This window comes from Oncorhynchus clarkii, chromosome 13, assembly GCF_045791955.1.
Source record: "Oncorhynchus clarkii lewisi isolate Uvic-CL-2024 chromosome 13, UVic_Ocla_1.0, whole genome shotgun sequence".
Taxonomy (NCBI): domain Eukaryota; kingdom Metazoa; phylum Chordata; class Actinopteri; order Salmoniformes; family Salmonidae; genus Oncorhynchus; species Oncorhynchus clarkii.
Window position 1 is genome coordinate 59,213,561 of NC_092159.1, and position 26,187 is coordinate 59,239,747.

Consider the following 26,187-nt stretch of genomic DNA (forward strand, 5'->3'; position numbering starts at 1 on the left):
GCTGGAAAATGACAGAAACTATTCTGAACTATTTTTTGTATAATATTTTGTATTTTCTTCCGTGCTTCTACACCTGCATTGCTTGCTGTTTGGGGTTTTAGGCTGGGTTTCTGTACAGCACTTTGATATATCAGCTGATGTACGAAGGGCTATATAAATACATTTGATTTGATTTAAATATTATAACATGTTTTATTTTATTCCCACAACAAATACAAATGTATACATATGAACAACCATTTACAGCCGCACAGAAACAACAACTACATCTCATCTGCCCAGACCTGCATGCTCACATGCCCATCCCTAGAACAACAACTACATCTCACCTGCCCAGACCTGCATGCTCACATGCCCATCCCTAGAACAACAACTATGTCTCACCTGCCCAGACCTGCATGCTCACATGCCCATCCCTAGAACAACAACTACATCTCATCTGCCCAGACCTGCATGCTCACATGCCCATCCCTAGTGCCTGAATTTTTGTTTGCCACTTGGCCTTAAATTGTACCCATTTGTTTTTCTCGGTGGCCCAGGCTATTTCAACATTTCAATAATAAATCATTAGGTTTTTTCATTGTGTTAGTGATGGTGGATTGATTTCTATGTTTTTTGTATACATATTTTCAAGATGAGTGATGAGAAGAGAATCTTCCAGCCCATTGGGTATCTCACTACCCCCCCATGTGCCATGTCTTGAAATGTCCAGACAGACAGATTAAAAGTAAATTTACATTGTCATACTTCTGACAGCCAATTTTCTAGCTCCGCCCATAACTTTTGGACTTTATAGCGTTCCCAGAAAGCATGGATTATTGAGTTATTATGAATTTTACACTTAAGACATGACTCTGCCCTTGTGCTGAAGAATATGTGAATTCTGTCTCTTGTATCAAAAATATCTATACGTTAATTTATACTGGATTAAGCATAATTTCGTTAGTTATGTTCCAACTTTCCCTCCTTCTTGTGTCAACGTCAATTCTTTTTCATTCTTGGTTCCTAGAGCTTGTATTTTTTTTCTAGGAGATAGTCAGTTGGATAGGCTCTCTGCAACGTTTTCTTCCCTCTCATATGAACATCATTTTCTGATTATTTTAATTTTTTTAAAGGTTGCATGTATTTCAAAACATCTACATTGGTTAGTCCAAACTTACTTTTTAATGATGTCATGTATTTCCTGTTACCAAGTCATTTACAGTTTCTATGCCTTTAGTTTTCCATGTGGACCAATTTATCGGTGAATTCTGAAAAGCTTTTCCAAGAATTGTTCCAAAAGGTTGTGTTTTTAGGGAGTGATGTTGGTTCTTGTAGAATACGTTACATGTTCTTCCATATTGTTATATAGTTCTTATCTGTGAAGTTGTTAATGTTCTTATCTTTATCCTTTGAAAATAAACATGTAAATAGATTCCGGGGATGAGCATTCGCTTCTTTAGTATGTACCCATTGTTCATCTTTAGTGTATTTAACTGCATGTCGCAAGTAAAAGCCTTGCGTAGCGAGTTGATACAATTCCAAGTCTGGATGGTTAAAACAAGCCTCAAATTTAGGAAGATGGAAAACTTTCCTTTCTCTTCTATGAATTGTATTTGCCCATAAAGTCTGTAATGACCGAGTATACATTTTTAAAAAAACGTATTCGCCACGGTAATTGGTATTACCGAAAATAAATGCAAAAACTTTGGGAGCCATGGCATTTTGAAGAGGTTTATTCTACCTGTAAAATGTATGGGAAGATTGTTCCATTTAATTAGATCTGCTTTCATATTGTTGAGTAATGGAATAAAGTTATCTTTATACATTTGTTGTTCGTTGTCACTTATTAAGCAGCCTAAGTTGTGGGGGGGAGGTGGGTGAAAAATGAAAAGTTTGTTTCCTTTTCTATCGTTATGTGCGCGGTGCGTTTGGGGGGTGTCCACACCCCCTGACTGTTTTTGCATTTTGTTGCATTGGAGCCTTGTTCTAGAATGGATTAGGTTGTTTTTTATTTGGTCCGTCTTGGAATGGGGCTGTGGTGCGGGCCGGGTGCGGGCGGGCGGGCGGGCGGGGAGTCTGGGTGCTTTCCGGGTGCTCTGTATATTCATGTCTGTCAAGTTATTGTTAAACGTCAAATGTAATTCAATTGCATTGTTGTTATATAGTAAAATAAAACCATATAAACTCGAATAATAAAGAAAGATGGTCATACCATGGATCATTTAGCTATTTGATTAAGAATTTAAATATATATATATTTAACAAATATTTAAAAAATGATTTGATAAAATATTGAATTTGGCCTTCACTACTATCAAAACACATGGAAAAAGACAGTCAAAACATGGATCATAAGTCATAAGGTTTTGGTGTGTCTGTCCTATGTCTAGGACATACGTAGGACATACGTAGGACATACGTAGGACATACGTAGGACATACGTATAAGAAACCTCAGGAAATATTTGTATGTTTTTTGAAAACATATTTAATACTTTTTTGGGGGTAGGACAAAACTACCTCCATACTTCCATTCATGTTTTAAAACCGGTTAGCTTCAGACGATTCCAGTGACACTTGTGGGGGTCGTAGTCGTGAGAGTCTCATCTTTCCATAGAGCGGTCATATCAGTTTGAAGACCGTCTCAGGATGTCTCATCTTTCCATAGAGTGGTCATATTAGTTTGAAGACCGTCTCAGGATGTCTCATCTTTCCATAGAGTGGTCATATTAGTTTGGAGACCGTCTCAGGATGTCTCATCTTTCCATAGAGTGGTCATATTAGTTTGAAGACCGTCTCAGGATGTCTCATCTTTCCATAGAGTGGTCATATTAGTTTGAAGACCGTCTCAGGATGTCTCATCTTTCCATAGAGTGGTCATATTAGTTTGAAAACCGTCTCAGGATGTCTCATCTTTCCATAGGGTGGTCATATTAGTTTGAAGACCGTCTCAGGATGTCTCATCTTTCCATAGAGTGGTCATATTAGATTGAAGACTGTCTCAGGATGTCTCATCTTTCCATAGGGTGGTCATATTAGATTGAAGACCGTCTCAGGATGTCTCATCTTTCCATAGAGTGGTCATATTAGTTTGAAGACCGTCTCAGGATGTCTCATCTTTCCATAGGGTGGTCATATTAGTTTGGAGACCGTCTCAGGATGTCTCATCTTTCCATAGAGTGGTCATATTAATTTGAAGACCGTCTCAGGATGTCTCATCTTTCCATAGAGTGGTCATATTAGTTTGGAGACCGTCTCAGGATGTCTCATCTTTCCATAGAGTGGTCATATTAATTTGAAGACCGTCTCAGGATGTCTCATCTTTCCATAGAGTGGTCATATTAATTTGAAGACCGTCTCAGGATGTCTCATCTTTCCATAGAGTGGTCATATTAATTTGAAGACCGTCTCAGGATGTCTCATCTTTCCATAGGGTGGTCATATTAGTTTGAAGACCGTCTCAGGATGTCTCATGGTCTGCCCCCTGTTCACTGCAGATGCGGAAGTGCGAAATCGGCAGATTGAGATGCAGTATTTGTGTTACATAACTCAACTAACCTGGTCCCAGAACTGATTGTGTCTTGCCAAGTTGACAGTATTTGTGTTACATAACTCAACTAACCTTGTTCCAGATCTGTTTGTGTCTTGCCAAGTTGACAGTGTTTGTGTTGTCATGACAAAGTTAGTGGCAGATAGACAATTCACACAGCCTTGCCAAGTTGGCAAGACAGCACAAACAAGATCTGGGACCAGGCTAGGACTGAACATCACATCCTCCTGAAACGACCTGCATTCGTTTATTTTCTCAACTATCTGCACCAGACAAAATGTGTATAGGTAGAATCAGGAATTCCCCAGGTCAGTTGTCTAGGCCCTTTACTTTTTTCAATCTTTACTAATGACATACCACTAGCTTTTTAGTAAAGCGGATGACTCAACACTCTACACATCAGCTACTACAGTGGGTGAAATCACTGCAACACTTAACAAAGGGCTGCAGTTAGTTTCAGAATGGGTGGCAAGGAATAAGTTCTAAATATTTTTTAAACTAAAAGCATTGTATTTGGGACAAATCATTCACTAAATCCTAAACCTCAACTAAATATTACAATAAATAATGTGGAAATTAGGCAAGTTGACCAACTGTCATGGTCAAAACATGTTGATACAATAGTAGCTAAGTCTGTCCATAATAAAGCGCTCCTCTGCCTTTTTAACAACACTATCAACAAGGCAGCTCCCACAGGCTAGTTTTGTCGCACCTGGACTACTGTTCAGTCATGTGTTCAGGTGCCACAAAGAGGTTACTCTGAAAACTACAATTGTCTCAGAACAGGGCAGCATGGCTGGCCCTTAAATGTACAGGAAGAGCTAACATTAATAATATGCATGTGATTCTCTCATGGCGGCTCAAAGTGGAGGAGAGAATGACTTCATCACTACTTGTTTTTGCAAGAAGAGTTGACATGCTGAATGCACTGAGCTGTCTGTTTAAACTACTAGCACACAGCTCAGACACCCATGCATACCCCACAAACCTTCACAGTCCCCATGTCCAGAACAGACTATGGGAGGCACAGTTTTATGTAGAGCCATGGCTACATGGAACTCTATTCCACATCCGGTAACTGATGCAAACAGTAGAATCAGATTTAAAAAGCAGGTAAAAATACACCTAATGGAAGAGTGGGGACTGTGAAGAGACACACACAAAGGTACAGACACACACTTCCACATAGTAAGATACACTCTACACACACTTACACATAGTAAGATACACTCTACACACACGTACATATGGATTTTGTCATGTAAATATGTGGTAGTAGAGGCCTGAGGGAACACTTAATATGTGGTAGTAGAGACCTGAGGGAACACACTTAATATGTGGTAGTAGAGACCTGAGGGAACACACTTAATATGTGGTAGTAGAGACCTGAGGGAACACACTTAATATGTGGTAGTAGAGACCTGAGGGAACACACTTAATATGTGGTAGTAGAGACCTGAGGGAACACACTTAATATGTGGTAGTAGAGACCTGAGGGAACACACTTAATATGTGGTAGTAGAGACCTGAGGGAACACACTTAATATGTGGTAGTAGAGACCTGAGGGAACACACTTAATATGTGGTAGTAGAGACCTGAGGGAACACACTTAATATGTGGTAGTAGAGACCTGAGGGAACACACTTAATATGTGGTAGTAGAGACCTGAGGGAACACACTTAATATGTGGTAGTAGAGACCTGAGGGAACACACTTAATATGTGGTAGTAGAGACCTGAGGGAACACACTTAATATGTGGTAGTAGAGACCTGAGGGAACACAATATGTGGTAGTAGAGACCTGAGGGAACACACTTAATATGTGGTAGTAGAGACCTGAGGGAACACAATATGTGGTAGTAGAGACCTGAGGGAACACACTTAATATGTGGTAGTAGAGACCTGAGGGAACACACTTAATATGTGGTAGTCGAGACCTGAGGGAACACACTTAATATGTGGTAGTAGAGACCTGAGGGAACACACTTAATATGTGGTGAAAAGTGGTATGAAATGTAATGTCACGTAATATTTTAAATTGTATATAACTGCCTTAATGTTGCTGGACCCCAGGAAGAGTAGCTGCTGCCTTGGAAGGAACTAATGGGATCCTTAATTAATACAAATAAAATAATTGAAAGGCTTTGCTGGTTCCTTTATGAATAGTTTATAATATAATATTCTGTATAATTCAAGAAAAAAATACTACTTTAAACATCAAACACAGTATTTACAGTCGACAATGCTGATTGCAGAATGATATGCAGACAAATATAACAATGTACATGTAAGATATAGCCATTGACTTTTACACAGTAACATAAAGTCAGTTTGGATATTTGTTTCTTTCAGTCTGGAACAGACAATAGTGTCCTTTTCAAGTTCTTGACAATTTACAATCCCTTGTCACATTGCCACTTTACAAAGAACACAGCAGTAAGGTCTCAATGGAGGAAGTGCAATTTCACAACATGACACGTTCTCACTTTAATGTGTCAAATACAATTCATGTGAAATAGCAATGCCATCCAATAATATTTTAGGCTGGTATCTAAAAGCTTAATTTTGACACTTTATAATACATTTCATGAATAAGCAACAGTAAACATTTCTGTATTTAGAAGCATTGGAATTCCTACAAATGTATAATAATTTCTGAACATGTATAAGTTTATATAATGTCTTCATAAAGGTCATATAATAAAGTGTAACCAATGTCTCCCATACTCTCTCCATCACTCTCTCCATCACTCTCTCCATACTCTCTCCATCACTCTCTCCATCACTCTCTCCATCACTCTCCATCCACTCTCTCCATACTCTCTCCATCACTCTCTCCATCAAAGCTGATTTTCACACAGAGCTTTAACATGGAGTCCATGAATAGGAAGGGAGACGGAAAGACAGTTTGCTTGCTAACACTAATGTCTCAGTGCTTTGACAGACATTCTGTAGTCTTGAGGTTTCAGGGTGTACTTACACAGTGTAGATAATAGTCCTATCCTCATCCATGTCTAGGGGTTTGAATTACACATTGACCCTTGTGGGTGCCCATTGTTTATGTCTTTGACACTTCTGGTATGGCTTCACATAGATATTTCAATTCTGATATGGGGTCCTGATTTGTAAAAGGGGGGTCCTGATTTGTAAAAGGGGTGCCCAGCCCCTCTTAGCCCCCCTGTAATTCGAACCCTGTACAACTCAACCTCCTGCTTTTGGAGTAGGTGCTAGCTATCCCCCCCCCCCCCCCTTTCTCAATATTGTCCACATTACGTTTGCACAACCGGGGGAAAGTCAAAGAGAAGGTGTGAGGGGCAAGCATGATGATGATGAGGCAAGTTGAAGGTAGGTGAGGTTCAATGGAGAGAGTGCCAGTAGGAGGAAGGGGCAGGAACAAGACAGGAAGTAGTCCCATCTTCAGTCAACATCTCTTTCCTGTTATCTACATCTTCTGGATCTCAAAGAGACGTACGTCCGTGTCGTACCAGATGGGCGGGTCCACGTTGCTGTGGAGACAAAGGTTTCAAATGTTAAATACATTGGAAGACTATTTCCTCTTAGATCTAAGACGAAGAGAGAACGCATTGGAACATTTGAAAAATGTTCAGGAAGTCCCTCCCTGCTTAATTCATTTTCTTCTGTTTGTTGCCAAATGAACACATCCCAGAAGAAAGAAGTACACGGATGAAACCCCACATGAATAATGAAAATGAGTGAAATACCATAGGACTACAGCTCCCATCATGCCTTACTCACCGCAGGTATACCACTCCCCACATGTAGGTGCGGAACCACATGGCCGTGCCGGCGTTGGCCTGGTACTTCCGGATGAGGATGGGATGGGGGACGGGCAGGAGGCCCACCAGGGTACCATGCTGGAGGAACTTCAGGATCTCAGACTCGTCTGTCAAACCTCTGAGAGAGAGGGAAAATATATTTTGGGCTCCACATACATAAAAACAGATATTTAAATATCATCAGTCATTAAAGTGTTTCTTCCAAAATGGATGGTGTGTGTTGTATGAAGGGGTTGGGAGCAAAGTTAGAAAATATATAATAATATAACTTATAATATATATAATAAAATAACTTCACAGCATCTACTGACACTTCATAGAAGTAAACCTTTGATGACCAATATGACCAGTGATGTTTGACTTACTTGTCGATACAGATCTTCTCAACCTGTGGGACCAGCACCTGCAGCAGACGCATTATGGTCTGTAGGGGGAGCTTACACTTCCAGGAGAGGACCTGAGGGAGAAGGAAGGGACACGTCACACTCTTAGAACAAAAGGTGCTAAGTAGAACCATTACAGGGTTCTTCATTTTGTCCTCATAAGGGAACCATTTTTGGTGCTGATGTAAAACCCTTTGCAGAGGGTTCTATCTAGAATGGATCTGTGGGTTAGAGTGTGGCCATGGCAACACCAGGGTTGTGGGTTAGTGTGGCCATGGCAACACTAGGGTTGTTGGTTTGAGTCCCACATTCACTGTCTATGTTGACAGTTCTTTAAGTGGCCTTGAATAAAACCGTCTTCTAAATCACAATATTTCATTTTACTATTAAAACTACTCACCCAGTCTGGTGACCAGGGACCAGTGAGATTGATACCTACTCACCCAGTCTGGTGTAGGGACCAGTGAGATTGATACCTACTCACCCAGTCTGGTGTAGGGACCAGTGAGATTGATACCTACTCACCCAGTCTGGTGTAGGGAATAGTGAGATTGATACCTACTCACCCAGTCTGGTGTAGGGAATAGTGAGATTGATACCTACTCACCCAGTCTGGTGTAGAGGATCAGTGAGATTGATACCTACTCACCCAGTCTGGTGTAGGGACCAGTGCGATTGATACCTACTCACCCAGTCTGGTGTAGGGACCAGTGAGATTGATACCTACTCACCCAGTCTGGTGTAGGGACCAGTGAGATTGATACCTACTCACCCAGTCTGGTGTAGAGGACCAGTGCGATTGATACCTACTCACCCAGTCTGGTGTAGGGAATAGTGAGATTGATACCTACTCACCCAGTCTGGTGTAGGGAATAGTGAGATTGATACCTACTCACCCAGTCTGGTGTAGGGAATAGTGAGATTGATACCTACTCACCCAGTCTGGTGTAGGGAATAGTGAGATTGATACCTACTCACCCAGTCTGGGAATAGTGAGATTGATACCTACTCACCCAGTCTGGTGTAGGGAATAGTGAGATTGATACCTACTCACCCAGTCTGGTGTAGGGAATAGTGAGATTGATACCTACTCACCCAGTCTGGTGTAGAGGACCAGTGAGATTGATACCTACTCACCCAGTCTGGTGTAGGGACCAGTGAGATTGATACCTACTCACCCAGTCTGGTGTAGGGAATAGTGAGATTGATACCTACTCACCCAGTCTGGTGTAGGGAATAGTGAGATTGATACCTACTCACCCAGTCTGGTGTAGGGAATAGTGAGATTGATACCTACTCACCCAGTCTGGTGTAGGGAATAGTGAGATTGATACCTACTCACCCAGTCTGGTGTAGGGATCAGTGAGATTGATACCTACTCACCCAGTCTGGTGTAGGGGACCAGTGAGATTGATACCTACTCATCCAGTCTGGTGTAGGGAATAGTGAGATTGATACCTACTCACCCAGTCTGGTGTAGGGATCAGTGAGATTGATACCTACTCACCCAGTCTGGTGTAGAGGACCAGTGAGATTGATACCTACTCACCCAGTCTGGTGTACAGGACCAGTGAGATTGATACCTACTCACCCAGTCTGGTGTAGGGACCAGTGAGATTGATACCTACTCACCCAGTCTGGTGTAGGGACCAGTGAGATTGATACCTACTCACCCAGTCTGGTGTAGAGGACCAGTGAGATTGATACCTACTCATCCAGTCTGGTGTAGGGACCAGTGAGATTGATACCTACTCACCCAGTCTGGTGTAGAGGACCAGTGAGATTGATACCTACTCATCCAGTCTGGTGTAGGGACCAGTGAGATTGATACCTACTCACCCAGTCTGGTGTAGGGACCAGTGAGATTGATACCTACTCACCCAGTCTGGTGTAGGGATCAGAGAGATTGATACCTACTCACCCAGTCTGGTATAGGGACCAGTGAGATTGATACCTACTCACCCAGTCTGGTGTAGAGAACCAGTGAGATTGATACCTACTCACCCAGTCTGGTGTAGGGGACCAGTGAGATTGATACCTACTCACCCAGTCTGGTGTAGGGATCAGTGAGATTGATACCTACTCACCCAGTCTGGTGTAGAGGACCAGTGAGATTGATACCTACTCACCCAGTCTGGTGTAGGGACCAGTGAGATTGATACCTACTCACCCAGTCTGGTGTAGGGACCAGTGAGATTGATACCTACTCACCCAGTCTGGTGTAGGGGACCAGTGAGATTGATACCTACTCACCCAGTCTGGTGTAGAGGACCAGTGCGATTGATACCTACTCATCCAGTCTGGTGTAGGGACCAGTGAGATTGATACCTACTCACCCAATCTGGTGTAGGGATCAGTGAGATTGATACCTACTCACCCAGTCTGGTGTAGGGATCAGTGAGATTGATACCTACTCACCCAGTCTGGTGTAGGGGACCAGTGAGATTGATACCTACTCACCCAGTCTGGTGTAGGGATCAGTGAGATTGATACCTACTCACCCAGTCTGGTGTAGAGGACCAGTGAGATTGATACCTACTCACCCAGTCTGGTGTAGGGACCAGTGAGATTGATACCTACTCACCCAGTCTGGTGTAGGGACCAGTGAGATTGATACCTACTCACACAGTCTGGTGTAGGGACCAGTGAGATTGATACCTACTCACCCAGTCTGGTGTAGGGACCAGTGAGATTGATACCTACTCACCCAGTCTGGTGTAGGGGACCAGTGAGATTGATACCTACTCACCCAGTCTGGTGTAGAGGACCAGTGGGATTGATACCTACTCATCCAGTCTGGTGTAGGGACCAGTGAGATTGATACCTACTCACCCAGTCTGGTGTAGGGACCAGTGAGATTGATACCTACTCACCCAGTCTGGTGTAGGGACCAGTGAGATTGATACCTACTCACCCAGTCTGGTGTAGGGACCAGTGAGATTGATACCTACTCACCCAGTCTGGTGTAGGGACCAGTGAGATTGATACCTACTCACCCAGTCTGGTGTAGGGACCAGTGAGATTGATACCTACTCACCCAGTCTGGTGTAGGGGACCAGTGAGATTGATACCTACTCACCCAGTCTGGTGTAGAGGACCAGTGCGATTGATACCTACTCATCCAGTCTGGTGTAGGGACCAGTGAGATTGATACCTACTCACCCAGTCTGGTGTAGGGATCCGTGAGATTGATACCTACTCACCCAGTCTGGTGTAGGGACCAGTGCGATTGATACCTACTCACCCAGTCTGGTGTAGGGACCAGTGAGATTGATACCTACTCACCCAGTCTGGTGTAGGGACCAGTGAGATTGATACCTACTCACCCAGTCTGGTGTAGAGGACCAGTGCGATTGATACCTACTCACCCAGTCTGGTGTAGGGAATAGTGAGATTGATACCTACTCACCCAGTCTGGTGTAGGGAATAGTGAGATTGATACCTACTCACCCAGTCTGGTGTAGGGAATAGTGAGATTGATACCTACTCACCCAGTCTGGTGTAGGGAATAGTGAGATTGATACCTACTCACCCAGTCTGGTGTAGGGAATAGTGAGATTGATACCTACTCACCCAGTCTGGTGTAGGGAATAGTGAGATTGATACCTACTCACCCAGTCTGGTGTAGGGAATAGTGAGATTGATACCTACTCACCCAGTCTGGTGTAGGGAATAGTGAGATTGATACCTACTCACCCAGTCTGGTGTAGGGAATAGTGAGATTGATACCTACTCACCCAGTCTGGTGTAGAGGACCAGTGAGATTGATACCTACTCACCCAGTCTGGTGTAGGGACCAGTGAGATTGATACCTACTCACCCAGTCTGGTGTAGGGAATAGTGAGATTGATACCTACTCACCCAGTCTGGTGTAGGGAATAGTGAGATTGATACCTACTCACCCAGTCTGGTGTAGGGAATAGTGAGATTGATACCTACTCACCCAGTCTGGTGTAGGGAATAGTGAGATTGATACCTACTCACCCAGTCTGGTGTAGGGATCAGTGAGATTGATACCTACTCACCCAGTCTGGTGTAGAGGACCAGTGCGATTGATACCTACTCACCCAGTCTGGTGTAGGGAATAGTGAGATTGATACCTACTCACCCAGTCTGGTGTAGGGAATAGTGAGATTGATACCTACTCACCCAGTCTGGTGTAGGGAATAGTGAGATTGATACCTACTCACCCAGTCTGGTGTAGGGAATAGTGAGATTGATACCTACTCACCCAGTCTGGTGTAGGGAATAGTGAGATTGATACCTACTCACCCAGTCTGGTGTAGGGAATAGTGAGATTGATACCTACTCACCCAGTCTGGTGTAGGGAATAGTGAGATTGATACCTACTCACCCAGTCTGGTGTAGGGAATAGTGAGATTGATACCTACTCACCCAGTCTGGTGTAGGGAATAGTGAGATTGATACCTACTCACCCAGTCTGGTGTAGAGGACCAGTGAGATTGATACCTACTCACCCAGTCTGGTGTAGGGACCAGTGAGATTGATACCTACTCACCCAGTCTGGTGTAGGGAATAGTGAGATTGATACCTACTCACCCAGTCTGGTGTAGGGAATAGTGAGATTGATACCTACTCACCCAGTCTGGTGTAGGGAATAGTGAGATTGATACCTACTCACCCAGTCTGGTGTAGGGAATAGTGAGATTGATACCTACTCACCCAGTCTGGTGTAGGGATCAGTGAGATTGATACCTACTCACCCAGTCTGGTGTAGGGGACCAGTGAGATTGATACCTACTCATCCAGTCTGGTGTAGGGAATAGTGAGATTGATACCTACTCACCCAGTCTGGTGTAGGGATCAGTGAGATTGATACCTACTCACCCAGTCTGGTGTAGAGGACCAGTGAGATTGATACCTACTCACCCAGTCTGGTGTACAGGACCAGTGAGATTGATACCTACTCACCCAGTCTGGTGTAGGGACCAGTGAGATTGATACCTACTCACCCAGTCTGGTGTAGGGACCAGTGAGATTGATACCTACTCACCCAGTCTGGTGTAGAGGACCAGTGAGATTGATACCTACTCATCCAGTCTGGTGTAGGGACCAGTGAGATTGATACCTACTCACCCAGTCTGGTGTAGAGGACCAGTGAGATTGATACCTACTCATCCAGTCTGGTGTAGGGACCAGTGAGATTGATACCTACTCACCCAGTCTGGTGTAGGGACCAGTGAGATTGATACCTACTCACCCAGTCTGGTGTAGGGATCAGAGAGATTGATACCTACTCACCCAGTCTGGTATAGGGACCAGTGAGATTGATACCTACTCACCCAGTCTGGTGTAGAGAACCAGTGAGATTGATACCTACTCACCCAGTCTGGTGTAGGGGACCAGTGAGATTGATACCTACTCACCCAGTCTGGTGTAGGGATCAGTGAGATTGATACCTACTCACCCAGTCTGGTGTAGAGGACCAGTGAGATTGATACCTACTCACCCAGTCTGGTGTAGGGACCAGTGAGATTGATACCTACTCACCCAGTCTGGTGTAGGGACCAGTGAGATTGATACCTACTCACCCAGTCTGGTGTAGGGGACCAGTGAGATTGATACCTACTCACCCAGTCTGGTGTAGAGGACCAGTGCGATTGATACCTACTCATCCAGTCTGGTGTAGGGACCAGTGAGATTGATACCTACTCACCCAATCTGGTGTAGGGATCAGTGAGATTGATACCTACTCACCCAGTCTGGTGTAGGGATCAGTGAGATTGATACCTACTCACCCAGTCTGGTGTAGGGGACCAGTGAGATTGATACCTACTCACCCAGTCTGGTGTAGGGATCAGTGAGATTGATACCTACTCACCCAGTCTGGTGTAGAGGACCAGTGAGATTGATACCTACTCACCCAGTCTGGTGTAGGGACCAGTGAGATTGATACCTACTCACCCAGTCTGGTGTAGGGACCAGTGAGATTGATACCTACTCACACAGTCTGGTGTAGGGACCAGTGAGATTGATACCTACTCACCCAGTCTGGTGTAGGGACCAGTGAGATTGATACCTACTCACCCAGTCTGGTGTAGGGGACCAGTGAGATTGATACCTACTCACCCAGTCTGGTGTAGAGGACCAGTGCGATTGATACCTACTCATCCAGTCTGGTGTAGGGACCAGTGAGATTGATACCTACTCACCCAGTCTGGTGTAGGGACCAGTGAGATTGATACCTACTCACCCAGTCTGGTGTAGGGACCAGTGAGATTGATACCTACTCACCCAGTCTGGTGTAGGGACCAGTGAGATTGATACCTACTCACCCAGTCTGGTGTAGGGACCAGTGAGATTGATACCTACTCACCCAGTCTGGTGTAGGGGACCAGTGAGATTGATACCTACTCACCCAGTCTGGTGTAGAGGACCAGTGCGATTGATACCTACTCATCCAGTCTGGTGTAGGGACCAGTGAGATTGATACCTACTCACCCAGTCTGGTGTAGGGATCCGTGAGATTGATACCTACTCACCCAGTCTGGTGTAGAGGACCAGTGAGATTGATACCTACTCACCCAGTCTGGTGTAGGGACCAGTGAGATTGATACCTACTCACCCAGTCTGGTGTAGGGAATAGTGAGATTGATACCTACTCACCCAGTCTGGTGTAGGGGACCAGTGAGATTGATACCTACTCACCCAGTCTGGTGTAGGGACCAGTGAGATTGATACCTACTCACCCAGTCTGGTGTAGAGGACCAGTGAGATTGATACCTACTCACCCAGTCTGGTGTAGGGGACCAGTGAGATTGATACCTACTCACCCAGTCTGGTGTAGAGGACCAGTGAAATTGATACCTACTCACCCAGTCTGGTGTAGAGGACCAGTGAGATTGATACCTACTCACCCAGTCTGGTGTAGGGATCAGTGAGATTGATACCTACTCACCCAGTCTGGTGTAGGGGACCAGTGAGATTGATACCTACTCACCCAGTCTGGTGTAGGGGACCAGTGAGATTGATACCTACTCATGCAGTCTGGTGTAGAGAACCAGTGAGATTGATACCTACTCACCCAGTCTGGTGTAGGGGACCAGTGAGATTGATACCTACTCACCCAGTCTGGTGTAGGGGACCAGTGAGATTGATACCTACTCACCCTGTCTGGTGTAGGGACCAGTGAGATTGATACCTACTCACCCAGTCTGGTGTAGGGGACCAGTGAGATTGATACCTACTCACCCAGTCTGGTGTAGCGACCAGTGAGATTGATACCTACTCACCCAGTCTGGTGTAGAGGACCAGTGAGATTGATACCTACACACCCAGTCTGGTGTAGGGACCAGTGCGATTGATACCTACTCACCCAGTCTGGTGTAGGGGACCAGTGAGATTGATACCTAATCACCCAGTCTGGTGTAGAGGACCAGTGAGATTGATACCTACTCATCCAGTCTGGTGTAGGGACCAGTGAGATTGATACCTACTCACCCAGTCTGATGTAGGGACCAGTGAGATTGATACCTACTCACCCAGTCTGGTGTAGGGGACCAGTGAGATTGATACCTACTCACACAGTCTGGTGTAGGGACCAGTGAGATTGATACCTACTCACCCAGTCTGGTGTAGGGATCAGTGAGATTGATACCTACTCACCCAGTCTGGTGTAGGGGCCCAGTGAGACTGAGAGGTACAGGAGATGGTGGATGATGTGCTTGACATGCGCCTTCTCTCCATCTCTGCCTCAGTGTAGAAAACATCCTGAGAACATAGAACACTGATGACTGATGCACGCACGCGCACGCACACACGCGCACACACACACACACACACACACACACACACACACACACACACACACACACACACACACACACACACACACACACACACACACACACACACACACACACACACACACACACACACACACACACACTTACCTCATTGTCCCTTCCAGAAACAGACTCTGTGTCGCTGGCCCCTACAATGGCGCCGTGGACAGCCTGGGGTGTGTGGTCAGCCTGGGTTGTGTGGTCAGCCTGGGGTGTGTGGTGTGATGCGTGTGAATGCTCCATCTTCAGCACAGAGATCATGGTGCCATCCTCTGACACCTGAGACTTCTCAGTCAGTTTGTCAATGGCTGCAGACAGGGATTGATTTGACTGCACAGTAAAACAATCCACACAGTACAAAGGTGGTCCGAACGTGACAGAGATAGCACAATAAAGACAGAGTTTTATTTCCTTTGTGGTCCTGAAGGGACTGACGCTATATGTCAGTTCATACAAAACTATGACACCCCACTGGATAATAACTGTTGTGTTGAGAGAGTCCATATGGGGGAGGTGCAGTTGTGTACCTGGTATAGAATCCTGGTTGTGTTCAGATAGTAGTTATAGATACAGTAGTTATTGTACCTAGTAGTGTTCAGATAGTAGTTATAGATACAGTAGTTATTGTACCTGGTAGTGTTCAGATAGTAGTTATAGATACAGTAGTTATTGTACCTGGTAGTGTTCAGATAGTAGTTATAGATACAGTAGTTATTGTACCTGGTAGTGTTCAGATAGTAGTTATAGATACAGTAGTTATTGTACCTGGTAGTGTTCAGATAGTAGTTATAGATACAGTAGTTATTGTACCTGGTAGTGTTCAGATAGTAGTTATAGATACAGTAGTTATTGCAATTCTCAGTATTTGTCCATAGACCCGAGATACATTTTTGCCATTTTAAAGTTAATTTCCTGCAATTCTACACATTTGCTATGGAGCTGAGAGAAAATGTTGGTTACAAAACTAATTTCCAGGGATTCTACATATTCAGCCATGGAGCTGAGAGGAAATGTTGGTTACAAAACTAATTTCCAGGGATTCTACATATTCAGCCATGGAGCTGAGAGGAAATGTTGGTTACACAACTAATTTCCAGGGATTCTACATATTCAGCCATGGAGCTGAGAGGAAATGTTGGTTACAAAACTAATTTCCAGGGATTCTACATATTCTGCCATGGAGCTGAGAGGAAATGTTGGTTACAAAACTAATTTCCAGGGATTCTACATATTCAGCCATGGAGCTGAGAGGAAATGTTGGTTACAAAACTAATTTCCAGGGATTCTACATATTCAGCCATGGAGCTGAGAGGAAATGTTGGTTACAAAACTAATTTCCAGGGATTCTACATATTCTGCCATGGAGCTGAGAGGAAATGTTGGTTACAAAACTAATTTCCAGGGATTCTACATATTCAGCCATGGAGCTGAGAGGAAATGTTGGTTACAAAACTAATTTCCAGGGATTCTACATATTCAGCCATGGAGCTGAGAGGAAATGTTGGTTACAAAACTAATTTCCAGGGATTCTACATATTCAGCCATGGAGCTGAGAGGAAATGTTGGTTACAAAACTAATTTCCAGGGATTCTACATATTCAGCCATGGAGCTGAGAGGAAATGTTGGTTACAAAACTAATTTCCAGGGATTCTACATATTCTGCCATGGAGCTGAGAGGAAATGTTGGTTACAAAACTAATTTCCAGGGATTCTACATATTCAGCCATGGAGCTGAGAGGAAATGTTGGTTACAAAACTAATTTCCAGGGATTCTACATATTCAGCCATGGAGCTGAGAGGAAATGTTGGTTACAAAACTAATTTCCAGGGATTCTACATATTCAGCCATGGAGCTGAGAGGAAATGTTGGTTACAAAACTAATTTCCAGGGATTCTACATATTCTGCCATGGAGCTGAGAGGAAATGTTGGTTACAGAACTAATTTCCAGGGATTCTACATATTCAGCCATGGAGCTGAGAGGAAATGTTGGTTACAAAACTAATTTCCAGGGATTCTACATATTCAGCCATGGAGCTGAGAGGAAATGTTGGTTACAAAACTAATTTCCAGGGATTCTACATATTCAGCCATGGAGCTGAGAGGAAATGTTGGTTACAAAACTAATTTCCAGGGATTCTACATATTCAGCCATGGAGCTGAGAGGAAATGTTGGTTACAAAACTAATTTCCAGGGATTCTACATATTCAGCCATGGAGCTGAGAGGAAATGTTGGTTACAAAACTCATTTCCAGGGATTCTACATATTCAGCCATGGAGCTGAGAGGAAATGTTGGTTACAAAACTAATTTCCAGGGATTCTACATATTCAGCCATGGAGCTGAGAGGAAATGTTGGTTACAAAACTAATTTCCAGGGATTCTACATATTCAGCCATGGAGCTGAGAGGAAATGTTGGTTACAAAACTAATTTCCAGGGATTCTACATATTCAGCCATGGAGCTGAGAGGAAATGTTGGTTACAAAACTAATTTCCAGGGATTCTACATATTCTGCCATGGAGCTGAGAGGAAATGTTGGTTACAAAACTAATTTCCAGGGATTCTACATATTCAGCCATGGAGCTGAGAGGAAATGTTGGTTACAAAACTAATTTCCAGGGATTCTACATATTCAGCCATGGAGCTGAGAGGAAATGTTGGTTACAAAACTAATTTCCAGGGATTCTACATATTCAGCCATGGAGCTGAGAGGAAATGTTGGTTACAAAACTAATTTCCAGGGATTCTACATATTCAGCCATGGAGCTGAGAGGAAATGTTGCAGTAAAAAAAAAAATATGAAAGAAATAAAATAAAATACAACAGAAATACATTGTTTACAGAAGTATTCAGACCCTTTGCTACGAGACTCGGATTTGAGCTCAGCTGTATATCCTGTTTCCATTGATCATCCTTGAGATGTTTCTACAACTTGATTGGAGTCCACCTGTGTAAAATCCAATTGATTGAACATGATTTGGAAAGGCACACACCTGTCTCTATAAGGTCCCACAATTGACAGTGCATGTCAGAGGAAATATCAAGCCATGAGGTGGAAGGAAATGTCAGTAGAGCTCCAGACACTGGGTTGTGTCGAGGCACAGATCTAGGAAGGGTACCAAAACATTTCTGCAGCATTGAAGGTCCCCAACAACACAGTGGCCTCCATAATTCTTAAATGGAAGAAGTTAAGAACCACCAAAGACTCTTCCTAGAGCTGGCCACCCGGCAAAACTGAGCAATCAGGGGAGAAAGGGCGGTGACTAAGAACCCAATGGTCACTCTGACAGAGCTCTAGAGTTCCTCTCTGGAGATGGGAGAAGCTTCCAGAAGGACAACAATCTCTGCAGCAGTACACTAATTAGGCCTTTATGGTAGAGTGGCCAGACGGAAGCCACTCCTCAGTAAACGGCACATGACAGCCCGCTTGGAGTTTGCCAAATGACCATTAAAGACTCTCAGACCATGAGAAATAAGATTATCTGATCTGATGAAACCAAGATTGAACTACTAGCAAGCTTCACGTCTGGAGGAAACCTGGCACCATCCCTACGGTGAAGCATGGTGGTGGCAGCTTCATGCTGTGGGGATGTTTTCCAGTGGCAGGATCTAGGAGACTAGTCAGGATCGAGGCAAAGATGAACGGAGATCCTTGATGAAAACCTGCTCCAGAACGCTTAGGACCTCAGACTGGGGTGAAGGTTCACCTTCCAACAGGACAACGACGCTAAGCAGCCAAGACAACGCAGGACTGGCTTTGGGACAAGTCTCTGAATGTCCTTGTGTGGCCCAGCCACAGTCTGGACTTGAACCCGATCTAACATCTTTGGAGAGACATGAATATAGCTGTGCAGCATTGCTCCCCATTCAACCTGATAGAGGCATTGCTTTATCTTGGCCAGGTCGCAGTTGTAAATGAGAACTTGTTCTCAACTGGTCTACCTGGTTAAATAAAGGTGAAATAAAAATAAGAGAGGATCTACAGTGAAGAATGGGAGAAACTCCCCAAATACAGGTGTACCAAGCTTGTAGAGTCATACCCAAGAAGACTCGAGGCTGTAATCGCTGCCAAAGGTGCTTCAACTAGGTACTGAGTTTAAGGGTCTGAATACTTATGTAAATGTGATATCTCATTTAATTTTTTTATAAATTAGCAAAAATGTATAAAAAATGTTTTTTCTTTGTTATTATAGGGTATTGTGTGTAAATTGATGAGGATTTAATCAATTTTAGAATAAGGCTGTAACCTAACAAAATGTGGATAAAGTCCAGGGGTCTGAATACTTTCCGAAGGCACTGTATATAAGTTGTTATAGATTGGTGGTGCACCTGGTATAGCGACCAGGCTGGTCTTCAGCGTTCCTGGCTCGGCGGGGACGGCCGGACGGGAACCCTCCATGGACACCGTTTCCTGGGAGCTGGTACGGGAGATGCCGGTGATGGCATCCGGTGACTTTCTCTTCCTCAGCAAGGCCTTCTGGATGGAGGCGGGGTCGGACGGCAGGTTGGCCAACTGATGGAACAAGTTGCGCTTGCGGATAATGGCGTAGACTAGGTTACAGTTTCCTGGAAGATTTAAGAGTAAGGGATTATGAGGGTTACATTGATACGACACAGCAGCACATCAAAGGCAGGCAGTGAATAGTCCTTCTACTGACTGAACCCACAGAAAGTAAGAAACACATAAATAGATTAAATACAATTCCCTTTCATATTGTATTTATTTTTCCATGGAACAGTGAGGAATTGAGAGCCTGGAAATAGATTATAGAGGGGCCCAGGTAGGAGAGTGGCAGAGACAGACTCAAACCCCCGTCACTAGCCGGTATCTGTGGTCCAGAGTCAACAGCAATACCAACAGATCAGACTCTGGCAGGACTAAACACAGTCTTATGCTATTCTACGGAGTCAGACATGTAACCTGTTCTGAGAGGAGCAGGCTGGGTAAACACTGGTCCTCTCACCATCAAACTGGTACTGGATGATGTTGTTGAAGGCCTCCAGCAGGAAGAAGACAAGATGGTGGTTCTGGGAGGCGGAGAAGAGGAACCAGTTGGTGGAGAAGGCTTCCAAGAGGTGGAGCAGTTTGTTGGCTGCCACCATTGACAGACTCTTCAGGTAGGGAGACACTGTGGAGGAGAGGGAGGAGAAGTCATTCAGGTAGGGAGACACTGTGGAGGAGAGGGAGGAGAAGTCATTCAGGTAGGGAGACACTGTGGAGGAGAGGGAGGAGGAGTCATTCAGGTAGGGAGACACTGTGGAGGAGGGGGAGAAGGAGTCATTCAGGTAGGGAGACACTGTGGAGGAGAGGGAGGAGAAGTCATTCGGATACGGAGACACTGTGGAGGAGAGGGAGGAGGAGTCATTCAGGTAGGGAGACACTGTGGAGGAGAGGGAGGAGAAGTCATTCAGGTAGGGAGACACTGTGGAGGAGAGGGAGGAGGAGTCATTCAGGTAGGGAGACACTGTGGAGGAGAGGGAGAAGGAATCATTCAGGTAGGGAGACACTGTGGAGGAGAGGGAGGAGAAGTCATTCAGGTAGGGAGACACTGTGGAGGAGAGGGAGGAGGAGTCATTCAGGTAGGGAGACACTGTGGAGGAGAGGGAGAAGAAGTCATTCAGGTAGGGAGACACTGTGGAGGAGAGGGAGGAGAAGTCATTCAGGTAGGGAGACACTGTTGAGGAGAGGGAGAAGGAATCATTCAGGTAGGGAGACATTGTGGAGGAGAGGGAGAAGGAATCATTCAGGTAGGGAGACACTGTGGAGGAGAGGGAGGAGGAGTCATTCAGGTAGTGAGACACTGTGGAGGAGTGGGAGAAGGAATCATTCAGGTAGGGAGACACTGTGGAGGAGAGGGAGGAGAAGTCATTCAGGTAGGGAGACACTGTGGAGGAGAGGGAGAAGGAGAGGGAGAAGGAGTCATTCAGGTAGGGAGACACTGTGGAGGAGAGGGAGGAGGAGTCATTCAGGTCGAGAGACACTGTGGAGGAGAGGGAGGAGGATTCATTTGTAGAGATACTGTACATTGTGACCACAGATTGAGCCTAATCCTAGCTAGACTAAAAAGCAAGTAACATCTCAATATGCATGTACAGCATCTAAGAATGACTTAATGAGTACATCTGTTTGGGTGTTTAAGGTGATCTCAGGGACTGTCCCAAAGTAATGTAATATTGAACTGTTCAATACCTCAGAACTTTCTGTGAGGCTGAGGTTACAAAAAGGAGTGTAGATGTTTCCTGTGGACCGGATTGTCTCATGATGACGTGTTGCTGTGCCGATTGTAGCCTACTGTATGTTTTAAATGTTGTAACGCTGTAATGACTACTGCTGTAATGTAACACTGTAATGACTACTGCTGTAATGTAACACTGTAATGACTACTGCTGTAATGTAACGCTTTAATGACTACTGCTGTAATGTAACGCTGTAATGACTACTGCTGTAATGTAACGCTGTAATGACTACTGCTGTAATGTAACGCTTTAATGACTACTGCTGTAATGTAATGTTGTAACGCTGTAATGACTACTGCTGTAATGTAACACTGTAATGACTACTGCTGTAATGTAACACTGTAATGACTACTGCTGTAATGTAACGCTGTAACACTGTAATGACTACTGCTGTAATGTAACACTGTAATGACTACTGCTGTAATGTAACGCTGTAACGCTGTAATGACTACTGCTGTAATGACTACTGCTGTAATGTAACGCTGTAATGACTACTGCTGTAATGTAACGCTGTAATGACTACTGCTGTAATGTAACGCTGTAATGACTACTGCTGTAATGTAACGCTGTAATGACTACTGCTGTAATGTAACGCTGTAAGGACTACTGCTGTAATGTAACGCTGTAACGCTGTAAGGACTACTGCTGTAATGTAACGCTGTAATGACTACTGCTTTAATGTAACGCTGTAAGGACTATTGCTGTAATGTAACGCTGTAACACTGTAATGTAACGCTGTAATGACTACTGCTGTAATGTAACGCTGTAACACTGTAATGACTACTGCTGTAATGTAACGCTGTAATGACTACTGCTGTAATGTAACGCTGTAACACTGTAATGACTACTGCTGTAATGTAACGCTGTAACATTGTAATGTAACGCTGTAACGCTGTAATGTAACGCTGTAATGACTACTGCTGTAATGTAACGCTGTAACACTGTAATGTAACACTGTAATGACTACTGCTGTAATGTAACGCTGTAACGCTGTAATGACTACTGCTGTAATGTAACGCTGTAATGACTACTGCTGTAATGTAACGCTGTAACACTGTAATGACTACTGCTGTAATGTAACGCTGTAATGACTACTGCTGTAATGTAACGCTGTAACACTGTAATGTAACACTGTAATGACTACTGCTGTAATGTAACGCTGTAACACTGTAATGACTACTGCTGTAATGTAACAATGTAATGACTACTGCTGTAATGTAACGCTGTAACACTGTAATGTAACGCTGTAACACTGTAATGTAATGCTGTAATGACTACTGCTGTAATGTAACGCTGTAACACTGTAATGTAACACTGTAATGACTACTTCTGTAATGTAACGCTGTAACACTGTAATGTAACGCTGTAATGACTACTGCTGTAATGTAACGCTGTAACACTGTAATGACTACTGCTGTAATGTAACGCTGTAATGACTACTGCTGTAATGTAACGTTGTAACACTGTAATGTAACGCTGTAACAGTAATGACTACTGCTGTAATGTAACGCTGTAACACTGTAATGTAACGCTGTAATGACTACTGCTGTAATGTAACGCTGTAATGACTACTGCTGTAATGTAACACTGTAACACTAATGACTACTGCTGTAATGTAACACTGTAATGACTACTGCTGTAATGTAACGCTGTAACACTGTAATGTAACGATGTAATGACTACTGCTGTAATATAACACTGTAATGACTACTGCTGTAATGTAACGCTGTAACACTGTAATGTAACACTGTAACACTGTAATGTAACGCTGTAACACTAATGACTACTGCTGTAATGTAACGCTGTAACACTGTAATGTAACGATGTAATGACTACTGCTGTAATGTAACGCTGTAACACTGTAATGTAACACTGTAACACTGTAATGTAACGCTGTAACACTAATGACTACTGCTGTAATGTAACGCTGTAACACTGTAATGTAACGATGTAATGACTACTGCTGTAATGTAACGCTGTAACACTGTAATGACTACTGCTGTAATGTAACACTGTAATGACTACCACTGTAATGTAACGCTGTAATGACTACTGCTGTAATGTAACGCTGTAATGACTACTGCTGTAATGTAACGCTGTAATGACTTCTGCTGTAATGTAATGCTGTAATGACTACTGCTGTAATGTAACGTTGTAACGCTGTAATGACTACTGCTGCCTTCTTGGCCAGGTCTCTTTTTTCAAAATAGACTACGTTTCTCAATGGGACTTTCCTGGTTAAATGAAGGTTGAATAAATAAATGAAGAACCATGTGCATATTTGACCAGCAGATGGAGCCAGTGCAGAGATACTCGCCATTCACTACGATGGTGAGCAGGCAGTCAAAAAGAGGCTGTAGACGCTGGTGGCCGCTGGTGATGATCTTGTGGAACACCTGGAGATCACACAGAGGTACAGACATAGAGATATAATTACTAGAAGGGACAAGGGCAATTTGACTGGTACACTTATGGGTACACTCAATCGCCGTCAAGCCACCCATCAGAGAACATTTATTGACTTGAATATCTGTTGTAGCAATTATATATCTATAGGACCTGGATTCAAATAATATTTGTTTCCATTCAAATGCTTTATCTGGGTTTCATTGATCTTGCTTGGCGCAATGGAACCAATGGGAGAGTCCCAATAGAGAGAACCCGGCCCATTTGGCACTTCAGGCTCAATTACAAATATTTGAATGAAATACTATTTGAATCTAAGTGTAATAAAGACACTAAGCTATAACTGGAGAGGCTTTTTAATTAACACACAGAGGCAGATCCCAGAAAATGTAATATTGCCTGCAGAACTAATCCGTTTGCTACAGTCACACTGTATTCCACAGAGATATATTCTATTCATTCTATATCTATGCTGTCACCTACTGTAACTTGTATGGCAGAGTCTTACTACTATGAGTAGGTCGGCGTGGGTCCCTGTAAACACTGGGATGTCCATAGGTACGTGGACAGAGTAGGGCTTGTTGAGACGCACACCAAAGTTCCTCTCTCCACTCAGCAGTAGCAGGATGAAGACACCAATGTGCATGAGACCCACACGGGCTGTAGCAGAAACACACACACACACACACACACACAGATATATAGTATATTCCAGTCCCTACAGACAGATATGTAGTATATTCCAGTCCCTACAGACAGATATATAGTATATTCCAGTCCCTACAGACAGATATATAGTATATTCCAGTCCCTACAGACAGATATATAGTATATTCCAGTCCCTACAGACAGATATATAGTATATTCCAGTCCCTACAGACAGATATATAGTATATTCCAGTCCCTACAGACAGATATATAGTATATTCCAGTCCCTACAGACAGATATATAGTATATTCCAGTCCCTACAGACAGATATATAGTATATTCCAGTCCCTACAGACAGATATATAGTATATTCCAGTCCCTACAGACAGATATATAGTATATTCCAGTCCCTACAGACAGATATATATAATATTACAGTCCCTACAGACAGATATGTAGTATATTCCAGTCCCTACAGACAGATATATAGTATATTCCAGTCCCTACAGACAGATATATAGAATATTACAGTCCCTACAGACAGATATATAGAATATTCCAGTCCCTACAGACAGATATATAGTATATTCCAGTCCCTACAGACAGATATATAGAATATTACAGTCCCTACAGACAGATATATAGTATATTCCAGTCCCTACAGACAGATATATAGAATATTACAGTCCCTACAGACAGATATATAGTATATTCCAGTCCCTACCAACTATACTCACACCCTGCCATCATTCATAGGATAGGTCTATCAGTGTGTATGTGTCGACAGACTGTACTCACACTGGTCGGCCCGGGCATCATTAAGGTAGAAGAGGATGGGTACCAAGATGTCCAGAACATCACTGCTCTTCAAAACAAAGAATAGGAACTTCTGTGATGGGCAGAGAGACGGTGGTATGGGTTATTAGAGTGTGATGTATGTTTGTTTCTCTGTTGAGGGCAGGCTATTCCTCTATTCTATCTCTGTTGAGGGCAGGCTATTCCTCTATTCTATCTCTGTTGAGGGCAGGCTATTCCTCTATTCTATCTCTGTTGAGGGTCGGCTATTCCTCTATTCTATCTCTGTTGAGGGTCGGCTATTCCTCTATTCTATCTCTGTTGAGGGTTGGCTATTCCATCTCTGTTGAGGGTTGGCTATTCCTCTAGTCTATCTCTGTTGAGGGTAGGCTATTCCATCTCTGTTGAGGGTAGGCTATTCCATCTCTGTTGAGGGTCGGCTGTTCCATCTCTGTTGAGGGCAGGCTATTCCTCTATTCTATCTCTGTTGAGGGCAGGCTATTCCTATAGTGTATCTCTGTTGAGGGTAAGCTATTCCTCTATTCTATCTCTGTTGAGGACAGGCTATTCCTCTATTCTT

General features: G+C 43.7%; 1 protein-coding gene across 3 annotated transcripts in view; it reads right to left on the reverse strand.

The window, feature by feature from the left end:
* Nucleotides 1-5,666: 5,666 nt before the first annotated feature.
* The window catches only part of LOC139424087 (HID1 domain containing a), a 38,261-nt gene continuing 17,740 nt past the window's right edge, over nt 5,667-26,187 (reverse strand). Inside the window, exons 10-19 of one of the 3 annotated variants that reach the window (XR_011635902.1) lie at nt 25,611-25,701; nt 24,672-24,823; nt 24,075-24,153; nt 20,485-20,649; nt 19,850-20,086; nt 15,626-15,825; nt 15,339-15,421; nt 7,695-7,786; nt 7,289-7,447; nt 5,667-7,038 (exon numbers count right to left, since the gene is read on the reverse strand). Coding sequence is in view for 2 of the 3 variants with exons in the window: in XM_071175783.1 (XP_071031884.1) it covers nt 6,975-7,038; nt 7,289-7,447; nt 7,695-7,786; nt 15,339-15,443; nt 15,626-15,825; nt 19,850-20,086; nt 20,485-20,691; nt 24,075-24,153; nt 24,672-24,823; nt 25,611-25,701 (1,386 nt within the window). In the remaining variant the exon portion in view is untranslated. Of the gene's footprint in view, nt 7,039-7,288; nt 7,448-7,694; nt 7,787-15,338; nt 15,444-15,625; nt 15,826-19,849; nt 20,087-20,484; nt 20,692-24,074; nt 24,154-24,671; nt 24,824-25,610; nt 25,702-26,187 lie in introns of all 3 variants that reach the window. The other 2 variants (XM_071175784.1, XM_071175783.1) reach the window with 2 other exon arrangements.